This window comes from Ciona intestinalis, chromosome 2 (assembly GCF_000224145.3).
Source record: "Ciona intestinalis chromosome 2, KH, whole genome shotgun sequence".
Lineage (NCBI taxonomy): Eukaryota > Metazoa > Chordata > Ascidiacea > Phlebobranchia > Cionidae > Ciona > Ciona intestinalis.
Window position 1 is genome coordinate 1,673,463 of NC_020167.2, and position 14,273 is coordinate 1,687,735.

At 33.7% G+C, this 14,273-nt stretch overlaps 1 protein-coding gene across 1 annotated transcript in view; it reads right to left on the reverse strand.

Annotated features, from left to right (window-relative positions):
• LOC100186844 (C-Jun-amino-terminal kinase-interacting protein 4) overlaps window positions 1–14,273 on the reverse strand; it is a 43,050-nt gene that overhangs the window by 6,802 nt on the left and 21,975 nt on the right. The window contains exons 6-27 of the mRNA XM_026840665.1: window positions 14,170–14,240; window positions 13,865–13,953; window positions 13,457–13,474; window positions 12,535–12,700; window positions 12,294–12,402; window positions 11,605–11,889; window positions 10,649–10,796; window positions 10,350–10,459; window positions 9,679–9,747; window positions 8,957–9,089; window positions 8,101–8,251; window positions 7,574–7,770; window positions 7,094–7,330; window positions 6,129–6,188; window positions 5,553–5,564; window positions 4,724–4,781; window positions 4,294–4,404; window positions 2,553–2,729; window positions 1,653–1,872; window positions 1,206–1,271; window positions 399–542; window positions 80–141 (exon numbers count right to left, since the gene is read on the reverse strand). Of these exons, the coding sequence (XP_026696466.1) occupies window positions 80–141; window positions 399–542; window positions 1,206–1,271; window positions 1,653–1,872; window positions 2,553–2,729; window positions 4,294–4,404; window positions 4,724–4,781; window positions 5,553–5,564; window positions 6,129–6,188; window positions 7,094–7,330; window positions 7,574–7,770; window positions 8,101–8,251; window positions 8,957–9,089; window positions 9,679–9,747; window positions 10,350–10,459; window positions 10,649–10,796; window positions 11,605–11,889; window positions 12,294–12,402; window positions 12,535–12,700; window positions 13,457–13,474; window positions 13,865–13,953; window positions 14,170–14,240 (2,693 nt within the window). The remainder of the gene's footprint in view (window positions 1–79; window positions 142–398; window positions 543–1,205; window positions 1,272–1,652; window positions 1,873–2,552; window positions 2,730–4,293; window positions 4,405–4,723; window positions 4,782–5,552; window positions 5,565–6,128; window positions 6,189–7,093; window positions 7,331–7,573; window positions 7,771–8,100; window positions 8,252–8,956; window positions 9,090–9,678; window positions 9,748–10,349; window positions 10,460–10,648; window positions 10,797–11,604; window positions 11,890–12,293; window positions 12,403–12,534; window positions 12,701–13,456; window positions 13,475–13,864; window positions 13,954–14,169; window positions 14,241–14,273) is intronic.

Here is a 14,273-nt window from a genome sequence, read left to right on the forward strand (position 1 = left end):
TGTATTGAGAGATACATAGTATGTTTTATTGTCATCACATATGNTTGATAATAATTTGTGTAATTGTTCATGTGCACACCTTAGGGCTTGAAGACACTGGGCTGGTATCATTTTTCTCTTCATTTAAAAACTTTTTTTGCCCTGGAAAATACAATTTGTATTATGAACGGCAAATAGTTAAAAAAAAAATTCCTCAGTAAATCTTTAAACTAAAAATTGTATTAACTAATATGTACAATTTAACATTAACATATGTGTCACACACACGGTCAAAATAAAACTAAGAAAAACAGCATAATACTTAAAATAACTTTAAAAAAAAGTTAATTTAAAATTTTTTTTTTTTTATTTTAAAATCTAATTTAAAACGAAACACATTTTTCATTCCAAAATCTCACCTTCTACTCTTACAAGGTTGGTTGCATCGGAAGACACAAGATCCTCTGTGGCTTCCACTCCAACCTCCTGGGAGCTTGATGATGTTGGGAACTGAGATCCAAGTTCTGTGGGAGATTGCGTCATCCCAAGCATGCTGCTGTCACCTGGGGAAGCAACAACTTATTTGACAGGTGCAGTTTTAAGGACATATTGGTGCTACTAAAGTTGGTACGAATAAAATAAAAATGGTTACATTTATTATGGTTTATTGAGCACGTTAGCGGTCATATAGATTCTTTTTCGTCGAACAGTTTCTTTGTTGTTGTTGTTATTGTTGTTTTTTTGCGTGACTTTTTTCCACATTTATCTCTTAATTCTAGCATTTATTCTTTACGAAACAAAGAGAATAACAATGGTCACATTTATTATGGTTTATTTTGAAATTCTTGTAAAGAATAATACAAAAAGCCCAGTGTCAACTATTCTATCATGTAAGTACAAGGTAGAAGATGTGGCAAACCATGGAACCTGGTATTTTGGGAGTTGTTGGCACATAACCCTAACACCAAGAGTGCAACCACATGAATTTCACATGACACAAAGTATGTCACTTTCTCTAAGGTAGGGGGTTTTCTCTACTGTAATCGAAGAGACAAATAAATTATTACTATTATGTATGCACTATTCAACTACATATATTCAACTATACTGCTGTTCTAGACTTCATAATCACGCACCGAACAACTGCAAGACTCACTTAAGACCCCGAATACTATTTAAATTGGAACAAATACACAATGTCATATATATGTTAGTTGCAAACATACCTGCACTGCTGTACATTGAATCAACTTCAAGCGAATCAGATAAAGAATAATCTTCTTCCAGTGCCCCTAATATTTAAATTATCAGTAAGAAACATATATATAACCAATAGTTGTACAATAGAAGCACCTAATAATATTTAATCATTTTATAATGATTTTCATAATTCATACCATTACTTTTTTGTACTCCTTTACTTTATTCTCCCGTGGCCCGAAAACAACATTCGCTAAACACGGGTGTTCATACACCTCGTGCCAGTTCCTGAGTGAAGTATATTACTTTGTGGGTGATTATTTTGGGGGAATTTTCCTTTTTTTGTGTGTGTGGCTGATAATTTGGACAACTCATTAGTGACCACTGGCACTGGGTTAGGGTAATTTCCGTTAAGTGTAAACAAAACACACAGGTAAAAACAAAACCAAAATTGCAAGCAATCTTCCACTAACCTGGTACACTGGTAACACAGAGAACATGTGTGTCGTTGCTTCCAATAGAAAACTGATCCAGATATTTATTCGGTTCTCTTGCATCCATCACGCTCACTTTACTTCCTCCGAAAACTCCGTTACTCGACCGAGTGTCGCCCGATATTATCCACACGAGGGAGCTAAGTGCTCCTCGTCGTTTCTCGTCAAACTTAAAGCTCTGGGTTTGAGTTTCAAGTTCCTGGATTGAGTATTTGGGAAAGTTTTATTTTATAACAGTTATTTTGGGAAAAGTTTTATTTTATATTCTTTTTAAATCCCATTTTTACTTGTTATCTGCTAATTGCTATATGCACTTAGGATAACTGTCTTAGTTTCAGCTAAACTTATCAATACACAAATTGACATACAAGTTTTGCACCATGGGTGGAACTACTGGTATATGGGGAGTTTGTAAAGTCAGTATGCACTTTCATTTATGTTGACAGACAGGTGCGCAGCCAGGGGGGGTTAGGGGGTCGCGACCCATCCCCTTCTAAACCCCCCAAAAAAATTTTTAGAATCAAAAATAAATTTTATTAAAACAATTTTTGATTAAAACCCGCCTCTTATTTTTTTTCTGGCTGCGCCACTGTTAACAGACATGTTTCAGTATACCATCCACAAGGTAAATATGAATGACTTAATGTAGAAAGTGACATCGTGTTAGCATTAATACAGGCTTGGACCGTTCTTATTTTGCGTCTGAACAATTTAATCAATAAACATAAAAAATGTTTTAGAACAATACATAGTGACTATTCCAACATCCTGTATTAGAACAGCCCCCCCCCCCCTCTCCGCCCATGCAAAAAAACACAATAATATTCCAAATCTGACATCAAAAAATGGAACAAACTAAAAATTCAATCCCAACCCCACCTCCTCGAGGTCCACCACATCATTCTGATCTCCATTCTCCTCCGATTGCTCTGTCTCCTCCCTCTCCTTCACTGTGTCCAACTCCTTCCCATCATAAAAGATGCTCGATGTCCCGACGATCGATCCTCCGTCTCTTGTTCGACCATCAGCAATGTTCACGGCAGTCGCACACCATATCTGAAAAGGGAAATTTTTTTCCCAAAATTTAGGATTTACAGATGATAGAGAAACACATTTCAAGACATTTATTAAGGTAATAAAGTTTAGTTTAGTAACTAAACGAATGTTTAAGACACAAAGAAAGTTCACAAAGACGGTTAATTAGGAATAAACAAACTTAACGAAAGGTAGACACAAGAAGAGCGAATTCCGTACAATCACCTTGCTACAGACAATCATCAATTGATCTTTTTCAGTTTTTTTTTATATATGGCTATTAATTTTTTTATATATGGTTATTAATTTATTTATGTATGGCTGATAATTTGGACAACCCATTAGTGACCACTGGGTTGGAGCAATTGCTGTTAAATATGTTGCCCAAGAACACATACGCTCACAATGGTCACAGCGCCATGAGCGGCATAAATATGTGAAACAAAGAAACCATGTCATAGTTCAATGAGTATAAACACATTATTATCCAACTTATTTATATTAATATTAAAGTAAATTAAATTGGAATAGAGACAGTGTGCATTTAGATTTATTTTCACTATGTTAATGGTGGTTACTTTGCACAGGTTTAATAATTGAATATCGGAAAAATTATTCAAGTGTTTATCATCATATCTACCTCGGTAGGTAATGGTAAATACAGGAGTTTTGTTTGATTAAGCAACCATTATGTTACATAATGTTACTTGTCTTATGATGTTTGGTGAAATATAAGTATTGACTTAGGGTGGTACCTTACATAGTTAATATTTGCACTATTACAGACAAAGAAACTTGAGATTAACTTAGATTTTAACAATCAAGTTTATACTAAGGATTAAATAAAAAATGTTTTTTAAATTTATGTAATGGTTCTGTCTGTGGAGTTCACACATTTTATAATATAAAACGCATTTAGGTGCGCAAAGTATGACGCATAAGCATCCACACAGTAAATCTTCTGCTGAATACCTGACACCTGATATCAGCCTACAATACATACTGTACAGTGATGGGTAAATTTATGAAATTAAAAAATACGACAAAACGGACAAGAAATAAATAATTCCGACTCTGTGTTAATATTTTATTATATATTTATTATTTGCTTCAACATCTCAATCTCTATGTTGAATGTTACGCTTGAGTGATTCAGTGTTTTTATATAAGCTGAGTTTGTGTGCAAAGGTGTCATTTTAATATTACATGCATTGGACCAAGGGGTCTTGCTATTTGGTGCGACCTTGAGTGACCTTTTAGTCAGTTTTCTCTCTGCATTTTTATATGAATGTAACTTACTTTATCCTCGCCTGGCCGGAAAATGACAGTCGTTATAATACAGGTGTTCATACACCTCGTGCCAACTTACGAGTTACCATGCTTTTTAGGTTATTATTTTTTATTATTTTTATGTATGGCTAACAATTTGGACAACCCATTAGTGACCACTGGGTTAGAGCAATTGCCTTTATGTGTCTTGCCCAAGGACACATACATATGCCCACAATGGTAGCAGCAACGAGCCTTGAGCCCATTACCTCTGGGTTACATGCGCAGGATATATATCTTGTATTAAAGTAGCTACCTTCATATTGGAGTTGGTATCAACCATAGGCCCACAATATACAGGAACTGGAACCGTGCGCGAACCTTCTTTAGGTGATGCTGGACTGTTGGGAAGACTCCATCCACAAGCCTGGAGTATATTGAGGGTTGAAAAGTTTGTTTATTATTTGGGTATAACAAAAAAATGGAATTTAGTGGTGTTGTATTTTTTTTTATTTGTCCAAGTTTTATTGGGTTTGGAAAATGACAACCAACAAAAAACATTAAAAAGAAAAACATTTGTCAGTAAAGAAAACATATGTCAGTAGAATTAGTTTCGTTGATTTTTTGGGCTGTCACAAGCGAATGGTAAAGAATAGAGAGATTATTTTAGCAAAAAGGTGCGTTTATGACTGAAAAGGTTTTTACACAAATGTTCGTAAACGGTAAATTGATATAAAATACCCAACCTGGAATCTTGCAGTGTCGTTTACACGTGGCTGGTATTTGGTTGTATCTCGGGTTCCACTGTATAAAGAGTTATGTTAATAAAAAATAATTCAACAAACAGAAATTATATACTTAAATAAAAAAATACTAGTTTTGTAAATACTGTTTAACATTTAGAGAACAAATTTAGTTATAAATAAGAAATTACATGCCGAACATGCTAATTTCAAACATAATGAGAACCGCATAGTTTTTGATTAACTATAAATAGAAATTATGAGGTTATACCATGAGGTTTGATATGAACATGCGATGTTAAGTTTAATAAATCAATAAAAAGGTTGCTGCAGAATGCATTGCTGTTAAGGGGGAAAGAAGTGGGGTTTTTGTATTTTTGTGCAATAGCTAGAGATTTGGCATAAAATCATTGTTATTGCTGTATGGGTGCTCTGTAACGCTGTGGTGATATATAAGATAATTACCACTTTGCAAGTATTGCAGACCAGTATTCAAAACGTTTGGCTTAAAACAAAAGGTAAAAAAAACTTTACCGTATATTTTATATAAAATTTGTAAATTTCACCCAGTTAAATGCAAGTAAGATTATAGTGAAGAATCACAAGATCAATTAGAATGAAACACGTCAAAACAAGACTAATGACACAGGGGCGAACAGAAGCAAAGTAAATGATTTTTTAACAGCTTATCTGGTACAAAAACATCTGTTTCCGACAATAGAGGCGTTTTTATACCAGATAGGCCGCTAAAAATGATTTACATTTTGCTTGGTAGCAGAAGTAACAGAACAGAAGCAAAGTAAATGCTTACGAGACATCCATGTTTACTTGCCTAGTAAGCCACCTGTAGATGATTGACAGCAAGGTAAAGTGAAAGGATTGATTTAGTGTTTGCAAAGTTAATAGATATATTACAGACGATCAAAGTCCGGTTAATGATTTGGTAGTTTATAATCCAGAATCAACTAGTTTAATCTGGTTCAAATACAAGCAACATTGCAGTTTCAAACGTTGTTTAGTGGTAGTGTTCTCTATTAGGCTTTTTGCACACATTCGATGAAAATGCATAAAAATGTGAACAAAATATACCATGTAGAGAACACTGGTGAACTAATATATAGTAGTGTGGGGGAAGATGGGACACCTTTTCATTCTATTTTCGGCCAAATTTGGAAGCAAACAAAGAACATTTAAAAAATTATAAGACCGTATTCTTACAATTGCCAGAAACCGTTTTTTTGATTGTTTAAAACCTCATCAGGATATTTCCCGCCAAAAGTGTCCCGTCCTCCCCACCCTACTACATGATATACTAAATATAAATCAACTCAATAAGACCCAAAACTCAAGAATAATAAGAATGCTCTATGTTAAAAAGGGTTTGATAAATATGAGTGGCATTCCTCACATGCTAAACCTGCTCTTTGTTGCAGCTTCATGTTTTAAATGCGGCAAACGCCGATCCACTCTGTAATGTTTCAAGTTTAAAGTTTCCACACACTCTAAAAACAGCCAGCGAAGTGGAAAATCACCTCAAGTTTCACAAAATTCAATTGCAATTTGCAAATTACAATTTTGTGGCTTTAAATGTAGGGAAAAACTAGGACAAATAGTGATTAAATTTTAGGACAGAGGTTTTTATAAAAAAGTTCGCTATATATCCTTTAAAATTTTGTACCAAATCCATTGCTTACAATTTAGTAGGTTTAAGAATTTAAATATTAAAAACTATTGACTAGTGTAATTTTTGGAAATCTTACAGTGATGCACATTATTTTTTGTCTTTCCTTTTACTGGGTTAGTGTAAACACTGTAAGCTGGTCACGACCACACTCACGGCAACGCATGGCCACCACTTACCCTATCTCCTCATTAAACAGTAAGCTCTTCTTAGCCATAAACTTAACACTATGTTTAAAGATATAGGTGAGGGTAGAATGTGAGGTGCAGGCAAAAGGTGGAAATTTATAGTTAAAGCCAAATGCATGGTGTGAAGTTTAAAGGTAATATTTACTTGGTGGCATTTAATGCAATACATTCAAAATAGATTTTTAACAAGGCCCATACAAGCATAAGCAAATACACTGACAACAATCTGCTAGAGTGCAAACACAAGACTTGAGCAGACAGGAAACTGAGATACAAGCCTAAAAAATCTGCTAGCACCGAAAGTATGTAATAAAAATTACAAAGCTGGTATATCACGATCTTCAGTTAAGCTACAAACTTTAAAACTAAATAGAAATTTCATAGGCTGACCACAAATTCATATCATATGCTACAAAAACGGCATTTATAAATACCCTTTCACATAAACATAACTATATATTGGAACAATTTTAACAAATAGAAAATATGATGAAACCAACTTACTCTTCTCTTAGTGTGTCGATGGTGGGTGATCGACCATATAAGGACATGGAGCTGCTCTTTGAACGAGGCATCACTTTGGATGTTGGAGCGTTATACGACATCTGGATGTTGAGATCGTTGGAGGAGCTGATCGAGCGTCTCCCGTGGCGACCAAGGTACGGTTCCAGTTGGCTGGGTACAGGTTGGGGTGGGGAGGGGGCAGGCTCCGAACTGTTGGACGTGAAGAGTCGGCTGAAACTGGAGCAGAAAATAAGGGTTTTAATATAAAGTGTAAGATTGTGGTGGAGAAAGGTTGAGAACTAAAAACTTTTATAGATAAAAAAATGAACAAATAGAATAATATGAATTTCATAATAGAATTAATAAAGTGCATTTTTAAACCAAGACAATCATTTAAACATAATTTCCATTTCATATCTTTTAAAAAAATGCTTTACAGACACGCATATTTACCTAAAAACTCAAAATGAAAAAACATACAAATTAAAAATGTTTGATTTGCTCTTTATCTTGGGTTGAGCAACTTCCGGATGATTTCTCGATGCTCGAAGAGTTTCCGTCCACCTCACCGCCTCTTGAAGCTCCATCAGACGCTCCTTATATTGGTTCCTCTCCATCAGCACACGAGCCATCTCAACACGAGTGAAACGCTTGCGCTGAGATAATGGCAAGGCTTCCTACAATTATGAGAATTATGAAAAAAAGGAATTTTATTATGACGGTTGCGTGGTGTTTTGTAAACTTAAAAATCGTTAAAATCTTTAGCGGTTTAAAAAATTACAAATTTTATATAATGTAGATTACTAGATACTAGGAAGTGATTTAAGAATGTACCATTCCTGTTTAAAAAAAATGATTAGAAATTCAATGAGATTTTTTGAATGCAAAAAAACAAAAAATTTTTACAAAAAGCAGTCTACAATTTTTTAAAATGATACTATTTTACAAAATTAGAAGTCATTTTGCCAAATAACTGAATTCCATTAAATTAAAATAATCTTACTCACCTCCTCATCACTTTGCTTGGATGTTGAGTTCCTCGTTCCATCTTTCCCAACATTATCAAGTTCATGTTGGAGTTTCGCGAGTTGCTTCTCAAACTCAGCAAGTCTCTTCTGTAAATCTTCTTTTGCTTTCTCGGAAGCCACCAACTCCTCCCTGGAGTAAATAACGATGTCAACATCACAGAAAATTAAATCTGTGATGAGCTTAGGGATGCACATTACAGAATTTCGAATCCATGAGATTCGAATCCTTTTGTATTCAAATTTTACAGCTCATGATCCAACAAGGCTACTATGAAAGAGTCAATAAACTGACTTATGTGGGTAAAATTATTTATTCTTATAAATATAAAAAGATTCGAAATTCTAGATTCGAAATAAAGTATTCTAGGATTTCTTAGAATACCTAATTATTCTGTAATGTGCATCCCTAGTGGAGCTCAACCACTAACGTCAGTTTTCAAACATCAAATTACCAGAGGAGCTCAATCAGACCTAAAACATGAGTGCCAGCAACAGCTTATACCTCAGAAAATTAATTTTGGGCAGAAAAAAAGGAATCCAAATTCTAAGATGTTCGTAGGATCAATAGAGTGGGTAAATACAAATAAATAAATGAAAGTTAGTCTTGACTTGTATAGATTAAGGTGTTTTCAATGAACAGTGGATTTGACAACTTTGCACACATTTTGGTATTAGAAATATTTTACCAGCTTTTTTGATGGTTAACTCCTTACTATAAAGTTAAACTTGTTGCTTTTAAAAAAGTGTCCAAGATGGCATATAAAACAATATAGTTTGTAATAGTAGAAGTATTTTCCTAACAATCATATAACATATCCTGAATAAAAGCACTTACTTAAGGATAGTGTGTTGTGTTGTGAGCTGATCAACTTGTTGTATCAAGTCATCCTTAACAACATTCAGTGCATTCTTAGTAGCAAGCAGTTTAGTATTCTCATGTAGGAGGTTCTCCACTTCCTTGCTCATCCCTGTGTTGACACAACACTTAACATTATGTAGTTACATGGAACATAAATAAGAAGAGGTTCTACACACCAAAATTATGTGTACTTATTAGTCATTCTTGTTATATAGGACTAGACACACAAATATTGGGATAAAGTGACATAATGTGCTTGAAAAGTGTATCACCCAAAGTTGCAATTAAGAAAGTAAGTTTACTGTCAAGTTTACTGGTAAGTTTACTGTTATTTTTAACAAGGTGTTAGCTGTTTTATGGTCATATAATATGACTCATATTATTTTAGTGTATGTTCATATTGTACCTATATCCTATTTTTTTCAAATTATAAAAAAATAATTTAATGAATATATATAATATATACATATAATAAATACACATGTGAAAAAAAAAAAGATTTCTGGGACACATCAAAAGATCAAATACAATGCAGACAATATGAAATATTCAGCATTTCATATTTTGAGTAATTAGTTGTGGTTTTACATGCATAACACTGTGTATTGCACATGGTTAGACAACTTGTACTACTACTAGTAATATATTTATAAACAGACAACAATACACGGATAACAATTGCTGCACATGTAGCATACCACTGTACTCAGTAAAGTTGTTATCTTGTACGAGGCATCCAGAGAATGGGTTATTTGGTTCATACATGTCTGTTCCAAATTGTAAGCAGCACAAAAAGAACAAAAAATAAGTGACTTCTAATTGCTTCTAACAGCAGCATATTGACATTTAAATGAATTACAAAACTGTACCACTAATTCCCAATGGTGTGATTGGACTTAACTGATCTGTTTGGCATGTGAAAAAATTCTAAAGACTTTTTATTACACATGTAATTAGGACTAACAGGCTTACGTGGTGTCACTGGTGTGTAAAAAATTAAAAAAAAAGATTTTGAATTAATTTATACAATATACACATCGTTTAACTAAATTAGCTTTCACACCAGGTACAACCAGTGAAATACTATTAACGGCAGTGTGACTAGCATTATAGCATATGTAATGTTTGTTACTTCTGCTACCAGGTCTGATGTAAATATTCCTTTAGCTGCTAATCTGGTATAAAGCATGGTGTATTTCCAACATTTTGCCTGCCATCCAGCAAGACTCTCTTGCCCGTATATCAGACAAAACAGCTGAAACATGCTTTGTTTTTATACCAAATGAGCTACTAAAAGAGTAATTATGTAATATTTGATTGAATTCTGGAAATCAAAAGTGTTAATTTATTAAACAGAGTAAAATGTTACCAAGAATATCAGCTCCTTCGTCAACATCTCCAAGATCTTGTTTCGACAACTCAGCGTAAAGTGAGCTTTCATTGACCGTGGTTTCAAATGCGGCATTTTCAATCCCAGTGCTGCAGAACATAATGCTTTTGTTATGCATATTATGAAAAGTAAGGTGTGCATAAAAAAATATTTTTTTTAAAAGATTATACTGGATATAACTGTAATATGGAACATCATATTCATATAATACTATGAGCATTTCAATCAATGTATAAAGTTATGCCCAACAACAAATATCCATAAATCTAAACCCCCACCTTTCCAACTCTGGCTTATCCGATGTGTAATCTCCACTGCCATCTAGTGGTGTGTTTTCAAGATCAAACTCTCCGTTTTGCAACATAACTTTCACCTCGTCACTCACCCAACCTGCCCCCTCACTCTCTCCTGACGGGGATCCCACATCTGTGACGTCACAATGGAAATTGTTACTGTTTGAATTATGTATAGAAGTATGTAAGGTTTACGTTTACAATGGGATATTTTTAGTGTAACAATGTGATTCGCTTACTACTAGAGTTTATCGGCTAAAATTAAGAATGTTAATACTTAGTACTTAGTAGTACTAAATGTCGATCATTGTTTTTGCAAAGTAAAAAAAAATTGGATTATTAAAAGCATACTTTGCCTTTTTTAAAAGTTAAAAGTAAGAAACTGTGGACATCAAAATTAAAGCAAAGATTTTACACGAAAGGCAAAATTACTTAACATGAATTCAATCAAATTACATAAACACTGTAGAAACAAATTTAGCACAAGGATTGCTTCCTAATTAAACCAATCTGATTTGCAATGCTAAAATTAAGTCAGGAAATCAAATGCGGCTCAGATAAAACAAGGAGAGTTATTGTAGGGCTGTTTTATATGCTTTAACAATTCCTATAGTGGGCATGGGAATATGGTATGGGACGATATCGTACGACTTTGTCATGACGTATGACGTAAGGCGGCATGAATAATTGAAACCTCATTGATTATGCTGGGAAGATGCAATGCAATTGGAGGGGCAGAAAAAACTAACAGCTTCCATATCTTACAGCAGTGTAATTACACACATGGTTGATTAACTGACATGCTGGGCAGGGCTGGGTTTGAAACTTAGGAATAGGAATTTCCAAAGTGTTGAAATTAATTGGTTGTGCTAGCTGTTTGAATTTGCAAGGCTGGTTTAACTCTATATTTGAATTAAATAACCAAAATCTCGCTCTTTAACCTTGTCCAATACTTTCTTTGGCAACCCCCTGTACTTCATGTCGAACTGTTTCATTTATTAAAGCCACATTTAAATCCAGAGCGTCAGTTTCTGTTGGTTCTGTGGTTTGTTGTACTTTGCTCCCCACACAAGTTACTTGCTCCTTATAAAGGTTAGCTGCTTGGCTGATTGTTTGTTTAGTCATAGTCATCTGATGCAATGATTTCTCGTGCAACTTTTTCACTGCCCTGGCTGGTACTTGAGCTTGAGGGGTTTGCGTTTGGTTGGTTAACTTCTTTTTCCCCACTTTGTAAGTTCAAGGTAAAAAATGCCATATCAAAAATGAAAATTTGTGACTTGGTCTTGACTGGTTTGTATACATTGAGTTTTGTTGTTAAAATTGGTATAGAGAAAGTGCGTAGGCTATGTAGTACTCAACATGAATCAATACATTATCTTTTACAGTAAAAAATAGCATACCATCAAATCAATTGTATTCATACTGTCTGTATATATATATATGCTTTTTACATTATGTTTTAAATTACAGCTCAATGAAATAAGCCATGAGGGTAATAAAAATTATACTATTAGCATACAGCCCGACCATGATAAAAAACTTTCCCAACCTGGTTGTATGTTTTAATTTACAACACCTATAGGCCTATAGTATTGGTTCTTATTTTTACAAGTAAAGGTTTTCATCTTACCCATTACTTCATGAGGAGGTTGCTCCTCATTGGATGTTGGTTGGGAAGATTTGTCCTCAGATGAAGATGGAGTGCTCGGGGTGATTGGAAGAGACTTTGGAATTTCGTCCTAAAGGAAAAAAAATTCAATATGAAATAACTGGAACTGACTTTAGAACTTTTTTCTGGAGGAAAAAGGATTCGAAAATTAAAATCTTCGAAAATTAAAATCTAAAATTTGTATTTTTTTCAATATATATACCTTGATGCTAATGTTTGATCGCTCAGCATTGGGTGTTGATGCGTAATCAGGCCGTGTTGCGATAGGGGTGAGGACAACGTTCTGATTGTTATCCGATGCAGAGAATGGAGGAAACTCGGATGATCCGGAAGGTGATGGGGTTGCAACACTGCGTGGAAACTCCTTCCTGTAAATTTAGTTGATTGTCACAAAAAAAGTATATATGTAAGAAGAAATTCATTTTGTATAAATTTATCTCTTTCTCTGTGGTGTTGAGGTCCTACAACATGGCATACTGTAAATTTATTAATATGTACCATAATATTTACCATTGCATATTGTGAACCTATTATACTATCTACTATGTGTATGTGTCTCTTTCTGGGTTAAATTATAGACTGTATTTGTATGTTGTGTGTAAACTTCCATTAGTCCTTAATTAAAAGTTGATTAAGCACAACTGACAACACCATTGGATTAAAGTAGGTCAGATTAAGCAAATGATTTCAGTTCTAAATGTTAAATAAATAAGCAACTAAATAGGCAAGTCAACAAAAATGGTTATATATTACGTTACATATACTTAGTAATGTAGTAAGCCTTAAAACAAAATTTGCAATGGTGTAGGCCTAAATATAATATGTATATATATATAGAGATATATATATTTATTTATTTTTCATCTTAAAATGTATTTTTCAAAAACATTAAAAACTGAACTAATGACTAGAAAACATGTGGCTTGCAATGTATTTTAAAATGGGTCTGTTTGATTATTCATCACATCAATAGTAAAACTGCCAATAAATTTTGAACCAGTACATCAATTGTAAACAAGATCTTCCCCTACTCCCAATAGACCACTTCACCACCAGAAAACAAATTAATTAATAAAATTTAACGAACGCAGCAAAGTAAACAATACAATCTCATGCTGAGTTACCTGTACCAAGGGAGATAGCTTGGAAATAAAAAATATGTCAAGTTAAAACATACTGGAAGCAGTTTACTTGTTGAGCAGTCATTGAATAGGCTAGTATAGGCGTGACTGTGTATGTAATTAACAAGGTTTAAATCCCTTTTTAATGGGAACTATCCAATTACAAGCACAGTTCGATTGCACTCATGATTAACAATGTGAGTCCCTTTAAGTATTGTGGGCTGTGTATCAAATTATGTATCAACTTAACAATGCAGTGACCTGGAACTAAGTTTTAGGTTATCCTTACAAGAGTTCCACTTAGCATTTACACCCAAAACATGTTTTTCACTACAATATTATTTCTCACACTTCACACAGCAGACAAAACAAAGTGCTTTATGTATTCGATTAAAACGTATAGACACATACTTGTTTGGACTTTGTGAGAATTCATTATATGATGATTGCTGCTGAAGAACCTTGGTCTTCTCAATATGTTCCATGTATGACTGGATCATCTAAAAAAACATCAGGATTTAAATTATTGAAACACTTTTCCTCCTTTTATTAAAAGCGTGACATAAGCAGCTGATAATAAACTAAAAAATAATAGCAAGAATAATTTTAATTGAATCTTACATGAATTCTGTCAAAATTCTGTTATGTTGGCCCATGCAGATTGGAAAACCAATAAATTGATTTTTTCAAAACATAAGTTCATGTAAAAGAATTACCTCAGTGTGGCGTTCATGAAGTATTGTGTATTCTCTCTTAAGGTCAGCTTCTCTTTCTTGAAGTCTTTCAACTGAAAAAGTAACATATTTATACACTCAACGTA